At 35.6% G+C, this 18,803-nt stretch overlaps 3 protein-coding genes across 4 annotated transcripts; all 3 read right to left on the reverse strand.

Annotated features, from left to right (window-relative positions):
* Positions 1–1,675: 1,675 nt before the first annotated feature.
* On the reverse strand, positions 1,676–8,365 carry LOC109175697 (1-aminocyclopropane-1-carboxylate oxidase homolog 1-like). The gene is made up of 4 exons (XM_019325024.1): positions 8,355–8,365; positions 3,806–4,370; positions 2,111–2,432; positions 1,676–1,997 (listed from the first exon to the last, which is right to left on the reverse strand). Exons 2-4 carry the CDS (start codon positions 4,360–4,362, stop codon positions 1,734–1,736), a joined length of 1,143 nt encoding a protein of 380 aa, XP_019180569.1. The 5' UTR covers positions 4,363–4,370; positions 8,355–8,365; the 3' UTR covers positions 1,676–1,733.
* On the reverse strand, positions 4,928–13,836 carry LOC109175700 (1-aminocyclopropane-1-carboxylate oxidase homolog 1-like). 2 transcript variants are annotated; one of them, XR_002053308.1, is made up of 5 exons: positions 13,663–13,836; positions 12,089–12,677; positions 11,655–11,976; positions 11,172–11,570; positions 4,928–5,009 (listed from the first exon to the last, which is right to left on the reverse strand). XR_002053308.1 is itself a non-coding variant. In XM_019325028.1 (4 exons), the coding sequence occupies exons 2-4, from the start codon at positions 12,628–12,630 to the stop codon at positions 11,307–11,309; spliced, it is 1,128 nt and encodes a 375-aa protein (XP_019180573.1). In that variant the 5' UTR covers positions 12,631–12,677; positions 13,663–13,836; the 3' UTR covers positions 11,141–11,306. The 2 variants fall into 2 exon arrangements, 1 of the variants encoding a protein (XP_019180573.1); XM_019325028.1 differs by lacking the exon at positions 4,928–5,009 and having other exon boundaries at positions 11,141–11,570.
* LOC109175699 (1-aminocyclopropane-1-carboxylate oxidase homolog 1-like) lies at positions 5,016–7,626 on the reverse strand. Its single transcript, XM_019325027.1, has 4 exons — positions 7,491–7,626; positions 5,897–6,485; positions 5,459–5,780; positions 5,016–5,368 (listed from the first exon to the last, which is right to left on the reverse strand). Exons 2-4 carry the CDS (start codon positions 6,436–6,438, stop codon positions 5,105–5,107), a joined length of 1,128 nt encoding a protein of 375 aa, XP_019180572.1. The 5' UTR covers positions 6,439–6,485; positions 7,491–7,626; the 3' UTR covers positions 5,016–5,104.
* Positions 13,837–18,803: the final 4,967 nt, after the last annotated feature.

Here is an 18,803-nt window from a genome sequence, read left to right on the forward strand (position 1 = left end):
TCTCTCTCCTCATCATCACCACCATCATCGTAGATGTCGATCTGGAAACAAAATCAACAGCTTCTCTTTGACTTTGCACTACCATTTAGGCTCTCCCTTGTGTGCCCGTGAAAAGTTGGTGAGTTATAACACTTAGACACTTTGCACATCCAAAATGAATAGAATAGATGCGCTCATTAGCAATCCAGTTCAAAATTTCTTGACAAATTTGGTTTCAAAAACCTGCTTGTAGATTATAGGACATTTTAGAGTTGGCATGCCCAACCGATGCAGCTAAAGCAAACAAGAGAAATGAAATTTCAAATTGTGACTAGGAGCTCAATGTCATGAATAAGTCCTGCCTCCAAGCATGTTTAGGAATCGGGCAGCGAAGAGTCCATTACTTCATTGTTGTTGGAGTACTAATTTAGGACCAGAAGTTCCATAATCGCATCAGGACTGATATAGCATCTGCGATTAAATTACTAGCATCATTTAATGCTCCTTTTGCAATGGAATAGTGTTTAACATATCCTTTAGTGTTTTTGAGGTACAAAGATTTTGGCATTTTTGTGAGAGAGCAATATATGATTTTGATGGGCTACTTGGATACTGACTATTTTATTTGATCCTCATAATGCCCAAGTCACAAACTGGTTATGCTATGTCTTACCCCCAATGTCCTATATGAGAACAATAAAGCTTGTGTTGCACAAATGAGAAATGTGTATGTTAACGAATTTTTGACAAAGCATATATAGCTCCAAATTCAACGCATGTGAGCTCTAGGAGAGTCACAAGATTATTATACAAAATGTTTACTTTAGTGACATTCATGAAGATAGTACCATATTAAATTCAAATGTAAATTAGGCTAGGATTAATTAATTAATTTAATAACTCAAGATCAAATTTAATTGGGCTAATTAAATTAATTTAATTATTATGACTCATTTAATTAAATTGGTCCAATAATCAACCCTGAAATTGGACCCAATAATAATCTAATCGGTCCATTTATCAATTTCAAATTTTCTGTGTCTACAGTCGAATTTTACGACACTTAGGACTGTTAACGAACCGAACATAAATGAACGAAGGTTGTTCGTGTTCGTTTGTTAAGATTTTTGGAATGTTCGTGAACGTGTTCGTTTGTTAAGGTTTTTGAAAATCCTGTTCGTGTTCGTTTGTTAAGCGTTCGTTAGTGTTTGTTAATGTGTTCGCGAACGTGTTCGTTAACACATTAACGAACACGTTCATGAACATATTCGTTAACATTAACGAACACGTTCACGAACATATTCGTTCACGTTCATAAACACGTTTGTGAATGCTTAATAACCAAACATATGAACATGTTAATGATCAAAATTCGTTCGTGAACAAGAAATAATATATGTTCACTAAAAATAACCAAACAAGTAACACAACTACAAAGAGAATACAAACAAATATTAAACGAACACAAACGAGTTTGTTCACAAACATTATTAAACGGACACTAAACGAGCTTGTTCGCAAACATTATTAAACGAACACAACCGAGCTTGTTCACGATCTCTTAGCAAACGAGCTTACAACTGTTCAGACTCTGTTCGTTTATAAACCAAGCTCTAAATTTTGTTTGTTAATGTTCGTTTACCTTAATAAACGAACATAAACGAACGCTTACCGAACACGAACACGAGTAGTTTACCGAAAGCTCTGTTCGCTAACACTCCTAACGACACTTTTAAGATAATCACACAGAGCCATTAATTTTGCAACTTGAAATGCGATAGCATAGTACTTTCATGAAGCCCTTTGTTGTACCGAATCATTAAAACCTCAGTCATGTTGGTCTCCCGGTAGATTGCCGGCTTTTCTTTCGATAACAACTCCTTTATTGGACCATAAGTTTTTGAGTCGCTGCCTTCATGAAAATGCTTTCTGAAAAAACTTCCTAGTGAGATTCTGGGACCTATCTGCTTTGCAACTACTCTATGATGAACACTTTTGAACTTATCGTTTGTGAGAAGCTGCAAAAACAACATGCAAACCAATATATAGAAACAATAATAATATAATAATAATGATATGATTTGTACGTACTAGTATATAGGAATTAATTTAGTTGTATCTTTTTACTTGCCTGTAACATATCTCCAATGTTTACTATCAATGATGCAGGCAAGAAAGGAACATCAACCCACACATCTTGATGCAGGACTTGCAGGCCACCCAGTTGATCTTGTAAAACAATTCCCAGGAAGCCACTATCAGTGTGGCTGCTAAACCCTAAAGTTAAATCCGGTTCAGGGCATGGAGGATAATAATGCCCAATCATGTAAAGCCCCTCTGCACAATCCATTCCTTTCAAGTGATCTGGATGAAGCCCAAGAGCTTCTGATAACAATTCAAACATAGTATATCCCAAACCCATTACATGTTCTGCATATTTGATCATCATGTCCCTGAAAGTCCAACAAATTATATTATATATATAGGCTCTGGTACGGGTGCGTATGACTCCTCTTGTGCCGACGTGTAGACAGATCGAGACCGTTAGATCACTTAAATGAGCTTAAATCAACGGTTGAAAATTAATAAAAAGTGAAAAAAAGTGGGTGGCATTTTGGTTATCTCAATGTTATGCTGGTGCATTTAGATATGCTAGATGGTGCTTTGAGTCTAATGCACCATTAGACATTCCCATGTGCACCATAAACCAACACTTAATGCAATACAGTCCAGTAGTGCACCACAAACCAACACTTACTATACCACAAAAATATACATTAAAAATTACCAAAATACTACAGAGTTTTTTCTCATTTTCATTGATTTATGACCATTGATCTGAGCTCATCCAACTGTTAAGATGCGTTCGCATTGCCGCACAGAAAAAGTAAAGGTGCTCGGTTCGATTTCAATTTGGAATCGCCGGTTCACGATTCTAATATAACTGGAACCTTCTACGGACAATTCTCATTTAATTCTAGAACCGACGATTCCAGTTAGAACCTCCAGTTCTAACTTAATTTTTTATTTATTTTTTTAAAATTTAATTTAATTTAATTTTTTTTTGAGGGACTCCAATGTCTCCATCCTTTCCCAATTTCCCATGTCACCTTTTATCAAGAATTTAGGCGACATGGGAAACTGGGAAAGGATGGACCAGTTTCCCACGCCTAATTATATAATAATAATAATAATAATAATATATAATAATTCCTTAATCTCATTTTATATGTCTTATTTTCTATTCATATGTCAAACTAATTTTTTCTTCTTTATTTATTTTGTTTAGTATTTTTTATTTATTTTTAAATTTAATTTTTTATGTTTAATAGTACTGTGTAGTTTTTAAATATATAAATTTTGTATATTAATATTAAATTTTATATTATAAAAAATTAGATTAAAAATAACTTCAGTCAAGCCTCATTAACCAAATCAGATACGTAAAATGGGATGGAAGGAGTATATAATATATAATACATATAATATCAAATATATATATATATATATATATATATATATATATATATATATATATATATATGTATATATATATATATTAATGTATATATATTATACGGTTACAAACCGGAATGGGTTCCATAATTTCACAAACATTAACCGGAACCGGTACTAGTACCGTATGATTGGTTCCAGTTCCGGTCCGGTTAATACAGTGTACGGTTCGGTTCGAACCACCGTTGTCATCCCTAAGAGGAGGCTGCCACATCTGATCTAGTATGTGTGTGTGTGTGTGTTTTATTTCAAAACAATATAATGCATGGCTGCTGGCATAAAAGTAGATTGTAGAAGAGCAGAAGGTAACCTGCAGATTTGAGGGAATTCCTCAGGTTTAGGCGGATTGGGAGCCATGATACAGTAAAGACTGTCCCTCCAATTAGTTGTTGGTGTCACGAACAAATCAAAATTGCTATTGTATGTGACCTTCTTCTTGATATCACGCGAATGGAATGGTTTCTTCGCCTCAAACTCTTGCTCATGAAAATGGCGTATACTTTGAAGCATTTTGTCCATCACATCCTGCGGAACACCATGGTTGATCACCTGGAAAAACCCCCAGCTTTCACAGGCATCCTTAATCATGTTAACAATTTCAACTCGTCTACTTCCCCCCAATTCCAAGCCTTCAAAGTCTATGACTGGAACAGTGAATTGAGGTGTAGCAGCATTATTAGCAGCTGAGTTCTTTTCCAGAATGTACTGTTTGTCAAGAAATATGGGTGGGATCTTTGTCAGCCCAGCATCAAAGAGGCCCTTTACACCGGCTTTTGAATCTTCAAAAGCTTCAACTTCACTTCTCCTATCATATTCACCCTGCATTATGCTATCTTCTTGAGGGTTTCCATTGCTTGTGTCCACCATTTTCTTCTATGGAATGCTACTCTGATCTGTGAATTGAAGCTAGACTGGAACTAATACTTTTGGCAGTTCGCTCTTGAGTTGCTTATAAATGCATATCCCAATCATTGTAATCAATCACATGATAATATAAAGGAACCAACCGACATGAAAATCTTATACCCCGTATCTTATACAATATAAAGCCATAAGATTACAGCAGTTATACTTGCTATGACACTTCTTTCAAATTAGATCTTTGGCTATAAAATTTTTTTAAGTTTGGTGTACGATTATTTAATTTCTTTTATTTTTGGTTACTTGTTTAATTTGCCCGGCAACCTCTGTCGAAAAGAAATCATTAAATTATTATTAGTCAATAAACATCCAAAATCATTGTGGTTAGTCGGACATTATCTTCTTTGTTGCAGAACCCTTAGGATTTATTTAGTATGACATTATCTGGATAATTTTGTTGGGATAAACATCCAAATTTTTCCTATTTTTTCTAACTTTTTTTTTTCACGTTTCAATATTTTCAAATGATAAACACTTGTTCAAATGAAAATAAAAATGCCAGGCCAGCTGGTGAAAACAAGAGTGATTTGCTTAAATATTCTCCTTTTATGATAATCATACAGACTACAAATATTCCATTTATAAACAATTACCTTATTATTTATACACAAACCACAACATTTCACCTTTGACCACAAACTCAACAAAGGTTTCCTACTTATTCAACAGGGGATTTTATATCTATTCACTAGTTTTGCAACTTGAAATGAGATAGCAAAGTACTTCCATCTAGCCCTTTGCTGTGCCTAACCATTGCAACCTCTTTCCTGGTGGTCACCCGGTAGATTGCAGGCTTTTCTTCTGATAACAACTCCTTTATTGGACCATAAGTTTTTGCTTCGTTGCCTTCCTGAAAATGCATCCTGAAAAAACTAGCCACCGAAATTCTGGGACCTACCGGCTTTGCTAGCACTCTATGATGAACACTTTTGAACTTATCGTTCGTGAGAAGCTGTAGAAAGAATGTAAATCAATATCAATATAACCATAATAATGATAAGATTTGTACCATAAATTAATTCACTAACGTCGTTTTACTTGCCTGTAACATATCTCCAATGTTTACTATCAATGATCCGGGAAAGAAAGGAACATCAACCCACACATCTTCATGCAGAACTTGGAGGCCACCCAGTTGATCTTGTAAAACAAGAGTGAGGAAGCCACTATCAGTGTGGCTGCTAAGGCCTAAAGTCAAATCCGGTTCAGGGCATGGAGGATAATAATGGCCAACAATGTAAAGCCCCTCTGCGCAATCCATTCCTTTCAAGTGATCTGGATCAAGCCCAAGAGCTTCTGATAGCAATTCAAACAGTGTATAACCCACACTCATCACATGTTCTGCATATTTGATCATGATATCCCTGAAAGTTGAACAAATTTTTTATTTCAAAATTAACAATGGCTGGTATATAAGTAGGACATAGGATTATAGGAATACTAGAGGTTTTAAACGAACAGAAGAAGGTAACCCGCTAACCTGCAGACATTGGGGAATTCTTCAGGTTCAGGGGGATCTGGAGCCATGATACAGTAAAGACTGTCCCGCCAATTAGCTGTTGCTGCCACGAGCAAATCAAAATTGCTATTGTATGTGACCTTCTTCTTGACATCACGTGAATGGAAAGGTTTCTTCAACTCAAAGTCTTGCTCATGAAAATGCTGCACACTTTCAAGCATTTTGTCCATGACATTATCTGGAATACCATGGTTGATCACCTGGAAAAAACCCCAGCTTTCACAGGCATCCCTAATCATGTTAACAATTTCAACTCGCCTAGTAGCACTACTTCCCAAGCCTTCAAAGTCTACGACTGGAATAACGAATTGAGATGTAGCAGCAGCTGACTTCTTTTCCAGTATGAACTGTTTGTTGAGAAATATCCGTGGGATCTTTGTCAGCCCAGCATCAAGGAGGCCCTTTACACCGGCTTTTGAATCTTCAAAAGTTTGAACTTCACTTCTCCTATCATATTCAGGCATGTTATCTTCTTGAAGATTTCCATTGGTTGTGGCTACCATTTTCTTCTCAATGGAATGCTACTCTGTGAAGACTGAAATAATGACCTCTGTAGAATAGAGGGTAAGGCTGAGATAAAAAAAAAAAAATTATTGAAACTAAAACAAAGCTCTGAAGCTCCAATACATAGAAACAGTTTTGGCAGTTTCTTGACTTGGTTACATATGTATATCCTAATCAATTACATAAATAGACTTCCTAGTTCCTTCACATAAGGATACAGTCCAAGAAAAAGCATATTAAGTGTCATTTAAACACTCGCTAGCAGATTGGTCAATTACCTAAATGGAGAAATTTGAAATCCCAAAGAATTTATAGCTGCAGTTTAAAATTTTCATTAGTAACTTTTCTTGCATTTGAAGTTCAATTTTTTTTTGTCAGACCACGAGGTGTCCTGAGCATGCCCTAAACCCCTAACTGTATGAGGCACCTTTAAGCCCGTACCATAGTCAGACAAATCCCTGTTCACATCGGGTCGGTCCAATTAAGGGGCAAAATGCTGACTAGATTGATTCTTTGTACTAATGAAATTTTCATGCACTAATTTGATGACCATGTTCAATCAATATGCCTTAATTTGCCAAAGACCTTGTGGTCAAGAGCATGTAAGTTACTCTCCCAGATAAGAGGTTATGAGTTCGTGTCTCAGTGGAGGCAATATTGACTTATTGGGTTTATGCAAAAATTTAAAAGATTAGGCGGTCAACCGCCTAGAACGGCGATTAATCAGCGCTTAGACGCAATTTTTGCAACTTTGAGATGATACATACTACTAAGGGAAAGGAATTAAACCCCAATGGATTTTGTATAGACTACACCGCTTCAGAACCTGCTGAAGCACAAAGGCACCATCAAACTCGCCTAATTGAGCACAAGATTAATCACTTGGAGATCAAACCAGAAAGAACCCTCCCATATATTCCAGTGACAAAAAGGAATGGAAAAAAAAATTGCATTGAAAAACATAATAAGTTTAACATGGGCATTTTATCAAACACTAAGCAGCTTGCCAATCATTAACATTTTTAAATTGCCCTTTCGAGCTATCACTTACCTTTGTTTAATCAAATCCTTGAATCTGATACCATTGAAGTTCAGAGCTGAAATCTTGAAGGAAATGATGGGCGAAGTCTGAAATTACTTGTACGAGTGGGAAGCTGACAAGATTAACTGTTAAATAGCCTCAATAAACGTACTATTTGTGATGTTGTGGAAATTTAAGTTTGATTCAATGCCTTTATAAACGTTTAAAGTATGATAAATTGGGATTAAGAAATTTAATATGACTCATCAAACAAATAAAATAATGCAATGATGTTATATTATTACCTACTCAATATGTTATCATTAACGTACTGTTAACTAAATTTCACAAATAATATTTTGAGATATTCTGATGCTGACAAGTTGTATGTTGATAGAAACAATCACTAGTCATAGTAAAAATTATTTAATTAAAATTCATCAAAGTATTTTTTTTTTTTCAATCAAAACACATAATTGTACAATTAGTTAGAGTTAGGAGAGTAATTTGAAACTATTTTCTTCAAATATTTTTTATAAGTTTGAGGTGCGTAGTAGAGGTGTATTAGCACACCTCACACGGTTGTGACATGTGGAGCTCAAAGAGTGTTTGTAATAGCGAGGCAGGAAAATATCTCTTTTTCCTAGAGAATTAAGCACGTTTAAATACTTTCAAAAAAAAAAAAACACGTTTAAATATTGTCCCTTAAAATAGTAATTTTTTTCAAAATGTTGATTGTTATCTTTTCAATTATTGAAGTTGTTCTAAGTGATATCCTTCAATTTCACTTCTCCTATCATATTCTGCAGCCTGCATGCCTTCCTGAAAGTTTCCATTGTTGCTTGTGTCCACCATTATATTTTCTTCTATGGAATAATAATGCTACTCTAATATGTGAAGACTGAAACAATTAAAAGAGGGTATGGCTGAGACAACAATTAGGGTGTGTTTGGTTGGTGGGTTTTGTCCATAGGAATGGGTATGAAAGTGATTGTTGTTTTTTGGTTGATAGATTTTTATAACACTACTATGGGTTTCGAATACCCCATGAATTGAAAAACCCATATCCAAATAAAATAAAGGTTTCATTCCCTTATTCATTCTCAAGCACTACTATTAGTAACCATTCTCATTCCACCATACTACCAAACATGTTAAATACTTTCACCAAAACCCATTACCATTACCAATTATTTGATACCCATTCCGATTCCTATATGCGAACCAAACACACCTTAATTGTCTTCTCAATGCGATATGGAAAATACTATTCACAGGCAACCTTTTATGAGTTTTCTTTTTTCCACTTTTGGCCCCTTGATTTATTAAATTTTAAATTTTAGGGTATTATTATTCAATTTCTTTTATATTTGATTCTTCATTCAATTTACAATTTTAGTACATAATTATTTAATTTCTTTCACATCTGGTCTTTCGTTCAATTTGTCGCGAGCATAGTGAATAGTAGTGACACACGGATCCCATCAAAACTCTAAAGTTAAGAGTGCTCCTGAAGGGTACGGGCTGGCCGCAAACATTGAGGGAGGACGTGCGCCCCCGGAACTCAGGGCGTAACCCTCTGAGGACGTAAAGATTCTACTCCTCGAGAGACATTGGCCGGCCAGCGAGGGTAAGCTCCTCAACCAAAATCCTCGCTATCCCGATGTAGTCGATGACGGACGCATCTCCTTGGTGAAGCGACTGCAACTGGCCGAGCAAATTCAAGCCGCGAGAGCGAGACGACGACGCAAGGGAGCCGATGACGGCAATCCAGCCCGCCCAGCTAGTGTGATGACCGATGGCCAACGACATCACCTCATCGGATAATGACGGCATAAGCATGGACATGAGGGCCTGATCCTGTCGAACCCAAGCTCGATGTGCAGAGGTGACGGCAGTCCATACGGCACGGCTAGTGTGATGGCCGATCGCCAAGGGCATAACTTCATCCGACAACGACAACATGAGCATAGAGAGGAGCGCCTGATCTTGAAGAACCCATGCGGAACGAGCGGGATTCAGCAGCGGCAACGCACCCTCTTTGCCGGTTGAGATCATGGCCGGCGGACAAGGGTTCGAGCCGTCGATGAAACATATTAAATCATGGCCGTTGAGGAAAGGAACAACTTGAGCTCTCTAGAATAAGAAGTTCCGATAGGTCAGCTTGATATTGATGAAGTGGTGGGCGGTGGATAGGGTGGTTATGGTCGCAGTGACCGATGAGATAGCAGCAATGGAAACGGTCCGTTCGGAGTAATTGACAGATCTGTTGGTCATGGGAAAGAAACCCTAGCTAGCTCTGATACCAGATGATAACTGTTATTGAATATATTAACAGTGATGATTACAAGAGTACAGATTCGAGGTATATATACAAAAGGGGACAAAGAGAGACTAGGATTTTGAATCTTAAACATACTCAAATATATAAAGTCCTAATAATACTAACGTGCAACCTCTCAACACTCTAGCTCGTTCAAGTAATTCGGTTTCAGACCCAAAACTTCCGATAGCAATTCAAATAGTATTTCTCCTAGTATCACTCGTTCAAGTAACATTAGCTTGATGATCCTTGGTACACCAAAGATGACAGGTAGAAGCAGTGTGACCGAACGCATGACAAAGTTGAGACTTGGGTTACCAATTGCCATTGCGCCCGCCACTACGTCCACGGCCGCCGCCGCCACCCCGCGACTGTTCGACCTGGCAGCTGTTTTGTCCGTTGGTCTGGCCAGATCCACGTCCGGCGTTATGACGCCCGGAGCCGCGACCCTTCTGGCCGCCTTTATGCGCCGTGAAGGCAGCCAGCGAGCCACCCCCGGGACCACCACGCATCAAGAATTCCTCCGCGCCCAAGAGATCTGCAAGCTCTTGGAAAGTAACCGGCTGGCCGCGCACGTTGAGAGACGACGCGAGACCCCTGAACTCTGGTCGTAACCCCCGAAGAACGTAAAGATTTTGTTCTTCAAGCGTCATAGGTCGGCCGGCGAGAGTGAGTTCCTCGATCAAAACCCTTGCCTTGCCAATATAGTCAGTCGCAGACATATCTCCTTGATTGAGTGTTTGCAATTGGCCGAGCAAATTTAGACCACGAGAACGAGAGGATGAAGCCAGCGCACCAACCACAGCAGTCCAGACAGCACGACTGGTGCGGTGGCCGATCGCGAGAGGCATGACTTTGTCGGAGAAAGATGACATCAACATAGATAATAAGGCTTGATCTTGTCGGACCCACGCACGGGGTGCCGAATTTTGTGTTGCCGCCGAATCATCGCCGTCAACGGGGAGGGTGGCCGATGGACATGGATTTGTTCCATCAAAAAATCCAAGAAGATCATGACCATTAAGAAACGGAACAACCTGAGCTCTCCAGAACAAGTAGTTTTTGTAGGTCAACTTAATGCTGATGAAGTGGTGAGCGGTGGACAAAGAATTAACCACTGATGTAGCAGAAGAGAGAGGAACATTAGAGACGGTCCGTTCAGAGGAATTAACAGATTCGTTAGTCATTGGAAAGAAACCCTAGCTTAGCTGATACCAGATGAGAACTGATAGAGTTGTATTCAATAAAAATAATACAATGTACATATTACAGGTATATCTAAGAAGGAAGTCTCAGTGAGACTGGGATAGAGAATTATAATCAAACTCAAATACATAGAGTCCTAATAAATCATACAGACTACAAATATTCCATTTATATAGGATTACCTTATTTATCACATGCTGATACACAAACCAGCAGCAGTGGTAATCTCTGTGAGAAAATTTATGCTAGAACATTTCACCTGTGACCACAAACTCAAGGTTTCCTTCTTATTCAACAGGGGATTTTATATCTATCCACTAGTTTTGCAACTTGAAATGAGATAGCAAAGTACTTCCATCAAGCCCTTTGTTGTACCTAACCATTGTAACCTCATTCCTGCTGGTCTCCCGGTAGATTGCAGGCTTTTCTTCTGATAACAACTCCTTTATTGGACCATAAGTTTTTGTGCCATTGCCTTCCTGAAAATGCATTCTGAAAAAACTAGCCACCGAAATTCTGGGACCTACCGGCTTTGCTAGCACTCTGTGATGAACACTTTTGAACTTATCGTTCGTGAGAAGCTGTAGAAAGAATGTAAATCAAAATAACCATAATAATGATATGGTTTGTACCATAAATTAATTCACTAACGTCGTTTTACTTGCCTGTAACATATCTCCAATGTTTACTATCAATGATCCGGGAAAGAAAGGAACATCGACCCACACATCTTCATGCAGAACTTGGAGGCCACCCAGTTGATCTTGTAAAAGAAGAGTGAGGAAGCCACTATCAGTGTGGCTGCTAAGGCCTAAAGTCAAATCCGGTTCAGGGCATGGAGGATAATAATGGCCAATAATGTAAAGCCCCTCTGCACAATCCATTCCTTTCAAGTGATCTAGATCAAGCCCAAGAGCTTCTGATAGCAATTCAAACAGTGTATAACCCAAACTCATGACATGTTCTGCATATTTGATCATGATATCCCTGAAAGTTGAACAATTTTTTTATTTCAAAACAATGGCTGGTATATAAGTAGGACATAGGATTATAGGAATACTAGAGGTTTTAAATGAACAGAAGAAGGTAACCCACTAACCTGCAGACATTGGGTAATTCTTCAGGTTCAGGGGGATCTGGAGCCATGATACAGTAAAGACTGTCCCGCCAATTGGCTGTTGGTGCCACGAGCAAATCAAAATTGCTATTGTATGTGACCTTCTTCTTGACATCACGTGAATGGAAAGGTTTCTTCAACTCAAAGTCTTGCTCATGAAAATGCTGCACACTTTCGAGCATTTTGTCCATGACATCATCCGGAATACCATGGTTGATCACCTGGAAAAAACCCCAGCTTTCACAGGCATCCCTAATCATGTTAACAATTTCAACTCGCCTAGCAACACTACTGCCCAAGCCTTCAAAGTCTATGACTGGAATAACGAATTGAGGTGTAGCACCAGCTGAGTTCTTTTCCAGGATGGACTGTTTGTTAAGAAATATCCGTGGGATCTTTGTCAGCCCAGCATCAAAGAGGCCCTTTACACCGGCTTTTGAATCTTCAAAAGCTTGAACTTCATTTCTCCTATCATATTCAGGCATGCAATCTTCTTGAAGATTTCCATTGCTTGTGGCTACCATTTTCTTCTCAATGGAATGCTACTCTGTGAAGACTGAAATAACGACCTCTGTAGAATAGAGGGTAAGGCTGAGATATAAAAAAAAAAAAAAAAAAAAAAAAAATAGTGAAACTAAAACAAAGCTCTGAAGCTCCAATACATAGAAACACTTTTGGCAGTTTCTTGACTTGGTTACATATGTATATCCTAATCAATTACATAAATAGACTTCCTAGTTCCTTCACATAAGGATACTGTCAGGAAAAATCATACCAAGTGCCATTTAAACACTCGGTAGCAGATTGGTCAATTACTCAATTGCATAAAGTACAAAGTATTCCTGTGAAAAATCCATCAAAGTACAAAGTATATGCTGAAATTTGAAATCCCAAATAATCTATAGCTGCAGTTATCTAATTAAGTATTCCCTAGGTATAATCCATATAGAGAGTCTTGAAATCCAAAGAATATCATAAGCAGTTCTCTAATTATGTACAAAGTACTCTCTAAGTGTATCCCATTTACAGAGTACCAAATATTCATAAACTTCAGCACTGGATTGGTCAATCATTGGAGACAAGACTTGCAGAAAGAAACTTAAAAATTGAACTTCAAATGCAAGAAAAGTTACTAATGAAATTTTCATGCACAAATTTGATGACCATGTTCAATCAATATGCCTTAATTTGATGGCCGCAGAAATCCTTTAAGCTCCAGGCAACAATAAATGCGCAGATAGATTAAAATTACAGCAAGATGATACATACTACTAACTAAGGGAAAGGAATTAAACCCCAATGGATTTTGTATAGACTACACCGCTTCAGAACCTGCTCAAGCACAAAGGCACCATCAAACTCGCCTAATTGAACACAAGATTAATCACTTGGAGATCAAACTAGAAAGAACCCTCCCATATATTCTAGTGACAAAAAGGAATTGAAAAAAATTACATTGAAAAAACATAATATGTTTAACATGGGCATTTTATCAAACACTACGCAGCTAGCCAATCATTAACATTTTTAAATTGCTCTTTAGAGCTACCACTTACCTTTGTTTACTCGAATGGCGAACCCTAATGGAGTTCAGAGCTGAAATCTTGAAGGAAATGATGGGCGAAGTCTGAAATTACTTGTACGAGTGGGAAGCTGGCAAGATTAACTGTTAAATAGCCTCAATAAAGGTGCTATTTGTGGAAATTTAAGTTTGATTCAATGCCTCATAAACGTTTGATAAGTCAAAGTACTTTAGCTTTATGGAAACGTTTCGCTTTATTTTAACTGTTAAATAGCCTTAACTATTTAAAGAAATGTTAGATTATCTTAGAAAATGTTAGACGGCTGAAAATGTTAGATTCTTTTGATTTAAAACTAAGATAGATAAATAAGACAAAAGGTAATAAGATAAATTAATTAAAATGTCCAATGCCCAACATTAGTAATGAGACAAGGGAATGTGAGATTATCTAAGAAATTAGAGGGTATCTCACATTCCCTACTATCTAAGAAATGGAGGGTATCTCATATTCCCTTTCAATAGATAAAAATTTAATGCGAAAGTATCTGAAATTCTATGGAAAAATTATATAACCTGAACCAAACATGAGAATCTTATATTACCAAGCAAATATAATCTTGATTATCTTATATAATCTGAATCAAATGCACCCTAAGTTTTTCTTCTTATTCTTGGTCAAAATAATTCTATACTAAATAAATTTTCAATTAAACTTTTCAGAAGTGATATTTTGTATCCTTCTTGAATGGTTTTGAATTCAAATTTCAAATTAGGAGAAGTGTTAAGTTGGGATTAAGAATTTTAATATGACTCATCAAACAAATAAAATAATGCAATGAGGTTATATTATTATCTATTCAATATGTTATCATTAATGTAGTGTTAACTAAATTAACAAATGATATTCTGAGACATTCTAGTGCTGACAGGTTGTATGTTGATAGAAATAATCACTAGTTATTGTAAAAATTGTTAAATTAAAATTCCTTAAAGCATTAGAGCATCAAATGTTAGATTTGTCAGCACTCAACACCACATTTTTAATAACTTACTGAATAGATAATAATAGAATAGAATCTAATTACATTATTTTATTAGTTTAAAAGAACTCATTCGAGATTTTTTTATTTTTTTTTCAATCAGAACACATAATTGCACAATTAGTTGGACTTAGGAGAGTAATTTGAAACTATGAGGTTGTTCTAAGTGATATCCATCAAGCAATCCCTGTTCATGGGCAAACTTGCTTTGGTTGCATATGTGGCAATTAATTCAAAATAACATTCAAATTATGTATGTATATGGTATAGTTAAGTATTTTCAGTTAATAAATTATGTATCTATTATAATTAACAATTATGTATCTACAATTAACATATTATGTTCTTTATGTACCTATTACAATTAACGTATTATGTACTTGCAATTAACATATTATGTATTTTCAGTTAATAAATTATGTACCTATTACAATTAACATATTCTGTACAGGTCAATTAATTTACATGAACATAATTTGTTAACCTGAAAGTGCATAATATGTTAACTGAATGTACACAATATGTTAACTGCATGTACATAATTTGAATGTCGTTTTAGTCCAGAACCCACAATGCAATGTAAACCCTAGTCCATGGTATAATTTGCCAATCCTTATACCATTGACCAGGGTTCACACTGCACTGTAGACCCTGGTTCATGTGTATCAGTGTATGTGTTTTGTGTTGTGGTTTTTTGTATCTTACGTTATGAAATTCTGTACCTGGAACAAATTAATAATTGTGTCTTATGTTATGATTTTCTGTATCTTGTCTTGTGAAATTTTGAGCCTATGAACACAAATTATGTACATAAATCATATTTGAAAAATAAATAAATATATAACATATATATGTGTCTTGTGTTATGAAATTCTGTACCTTACAAATATGGATTTTGTATCTCGTCCTTTCGATCTAGAGACCATCATACTTCGTGGACCCTGATTCATGATATAAAATGCCATAATTTGCCTCATGTTGGGCTTGTATTCTTTCCTTTGGAATAGAAAGAAGGAATCTTCTAAACGGTCCAATTTTCCTTACTCATTTTACTAGGCCTTTTGGCTTTTACTCGAAATTATAACTTAATTTATGGTAGATTTAGTCTAATAAAATCATCAAAATTAATTGTTATCCAATCAATTTTTTATGTCTTTTGGTTACAAAATGGAGCATTCGAATAAAATGTTTCAAAATAATATTGGTAGAAGTGTCAAATAGTTTATCTACTACTCGTAAATGCCTAATTAATTTCTTGTTCTAAAATAAGATATAATTAGCCACATGAGTGAATTCCATTTTTGGTCCTATTGTTATATGGGTGTTTCCAATTTTAGTCCACCTTAAATTTTTTTTGCCACTTCATGACCACTATTATTGAATGTGTTCCGCTTTTAGTCCACCGTTAGTATTTTCATCAAGAGGCCGTGTAATCTAAGGGTATTTTGATCTTTCTTCTCATCCAAGACTATGTTTGACTAAAAGAAATGAGAATATTAAACCTAAAACCTAAGAAACCTCGCCGGCCCACGTTGGAACGAACGAAAAGATGTAGCTTTGGCTTCCCATTCTCGTTGTTCGAAGAGCCATCTTCGAATATCGGAGGAGGAGGAGGAAGCGCTGGGATTAAAAGAGAAGAGACAACCATAAAAAGACCAAAATGCCTCTGAATTAGCATTTTCTCCAGGTTTTCGTCTGGTAACCCTTCCATAATGCTGACATGGAATTTAAATAAAAATAATTTGATGACTTGTTTCATTGTTGACTCATTTAAACCCAGAGAAAATCGTTACGTACTCATCCTCACCACCATCATCATGGTTTCCTCGCCTCCTTGCCTAGAGTCGGTTTGCTCCGGACTCGCTCCCAATATATCCATCACCAGCCAAGAAAGGAAATGATGGCCGCAATATGAAATTGTTTAATTTATACAAATGGGAAGCTGGCAATTTAAGACTAATAACAGTCAAATAGCCTAATAAAAATGTGAGTTAATTCCAGCAATGGTCCTCCGATTATATTGATTTTTCAAAATTAGTCATCGACTTTTAATTTGGACATTTTACATCCCTTGACTTTCAATTTCTTTCCAATTGAGGTCCTTTCGTCAGATTACGGTAAAATGGACTTTACATGAAAGGACAAAGTAGTCATTTCATCTGCCTAATGTATAATTCTGCGTATTTCTTCCTTATATACACGACTTCGGGCATCAGATTCACTTAATTGCTTAATCTCTAATGGAATTTTGTTCTTCGAGTGGATTTAGAGATTAAGCAATTAAGTGAATCTGATGTCCGAAGTCGCGCATACAAGGGAGAAATACGAAGAATTATACATTAGGCAGATGAAATTACAATTTTACCCTTTTATTTAAAGTGCAATTTACTGTAATCTAACGAAAGGACCTCAATTGGAAAGAAATTGAAAGTCAAGGGACATAAAATGTCCAAATTAAAAGTCGATGATTAATTTTAGAAAATCAATATAGTTGGAGGGCCATTGCTAGAATTAACTCTAAAAATTTGCAATCTTATCAGCTTATCTGAATGTGTGGAAATTTTTGTTTCATCCAATATAGTCCATAATGACTGTATGCCTAAAAAACGTTTACAATATGATAAGTTTGACTAGTATTTTGGCTTTAAGTGGTTTAAATCTGTGTATGACAAGTTTGACAATTGAAAGATTTATAATATTATAATATTATGTAGTGTGTTGATACATTTATTATTATTATAAAATGGTGGTCACAAGATTGAAGATACAATCTTGTATAGAATAATGAGTATTTAAAAAAAAAATAGAGAGATTTGTAATAATAGAAATAAGGGTCAAATAAACCATTGAACTGCGCACGATAATATAATTAGGTCACTGAACCAAAATAAAAATTATAATTGAATCTCTAAACTAACCCCTTTCATGCAATTCGTCAAATTTACCAGTTTTCTCAATTTCTAACAAGTCACATAATTTTAAAATATGTTTTAAAAAATAATTTTAAATAAAATAATTATTTTTTATTAAAAAAAAAAATCTGTCTCCGTCGGAGACAAAGAACCATGGAGACGAAGAAGGTATCTTCATCTCTGAAGGAGATAAAGTTTTTTTTTAATATTTTGTTTTATTTTATTTTATTTGAAATAATTATTTTATTTAAAATTATTTTTTAAAAATTGGAAAAATCAATAAATTAGACGAATGACATAAAATGAGTTAGTTTAGAGATTTAATTGTAGTCTTTTTAAGTTTAGTGGCGTAATTATATTATCATGTATAGTTCGGTGATTATTTGATACTTATTCCTTTATATAATATATAATATTATAAGATTATAATAAGATTGTGACACATAAATTAAAATTTTACAAACTGTTAGGGTATGGATAGATTAAAAGAAATTGAATGAAGAAATACTTAAGAGATTGAGAGCTGTCGGTGACTAGTAATTTCCGTCGTATTATTGGGAATAGACAATTATTTAAAGAATCAAGAATCTTATCTGCCAATCAGCCACATAATAATTTATATATATATATATAAGATACTCCATATGCTCAAATTAACAACGCCTCCACTGAAACTCATTCTCATAACCTTCGACATGGGAGTGATCACTACATGTCATCTGAACATGAGGTACTTGACACATGACTCAGCCCTTGTAAGCAATCAAAACAATGAATACATATAAAATTACTCTAACATAAATAATATTGTCATTTTTTTTATGATTCAGAGTTTTCACTTTTCACCTATAGTCATAATTTATCCCTTCATTGAGCTAGGATTGTGACAGTTGATTTAGAGATTTAGAACTTCTCCATACCCAAAATCAATGACATTCCTTCACCAATGATTGTGACATTTCTAAAGATTGAACACCTAATGATTTGAAGTTTTAAAACTGCTTCATACTCAAAGTTATTGATAGACCCATTCAAATTTGATTAAAGATGAATGAGTTCATTCTACTCAATGTCTCAATCACACCCTATGTTCTAAAATAATATTTTCTATTTCTGTCATCTATAGTTGAATTCAGAAGAGGATCGGAAATAATTGAAGTGATGGTAGAGGAGCCGTGCAATTATTTTCATACCTTTATAAGTAACCATTGTGTGTGGCTGCT

The sequence above is a fragment of the Ipomoea nil genome, unplaced genomic scaffold (genome assembly GCF_001879475.1).
Source record: "Ipomoea nil cultivar Tokyo-kokei standard unplaced genomic scaffold, Asagao_1.1 scaffold0688, whole genome shotgun sequence".
Lineage (NCBI taxonomy): Eukaryota > Viridiplantae > Streptophyta > Magnoliopsida > Solanales > Convolvulaceae > Ipomoea > Ipomoea nil.

Coding starts and splice junctions, on each gene's coding strand:
- LOC109175700 (XM_019325028.1), bottom strand. CDS start 12,630: ATGGTAGCCACAAGCAATGGAAATCTTCAAGAAGATTGCATGCCTGAA. Junction 11,977..12,088: donor GAATTACCCAATGTCTGCAG/GTTAGTGGGTTA, acceptor TTCAACTTTCAG/GGATATCATGATCAAATATG. Junction 11,571..11,654: donor ACATTGGAGATATGTTACAG/GCAAGTAAAACG, acceptor TTCTTTCTACAG/CTTCTCACGAACGATAAGTT.
- LOC109175699 (XM_019325027.1), bottom strand. CDS start 6,438: ATGGTAGCCACAACCAATGGAAATCTTCAAGAAGATAACATGCCTGAA. Junction 5,781..5,896: donor GAATTCCCCAATGTCTGCAG/GTTAGCGGGTTA, acceptor TTCAACTTTCAG/GGATATCATGATCAAATATG. Junction 5,369..5,458: donor ACATTGGAGATATGTTACAG/GCAAGTAAAACG, acceptor TTCTTTCTACAG/CTTCTCACGAACGATAAGTT.
- LOC109175697 (XM_019325024.1), bottom strand. CDS start 4,362: ATGGTGGACACAAGCAATGGAAACCCTCAAGAAGATAGCATAATGCAG. Junction 2,433..3,805: donor GAATTCCCTCAAATCTGCAG/GTTACCTTCTGC, acceptor TTGGACTTTCAG/GGACATGATGATCAAATATG. Junction 1,998..2,110: donor ACATTGGAGATATGTTACAG/GCAAGTAAAAAG, acceptor TTGTTTTTGCAG/CTTCTCACAAACGATAAGTT.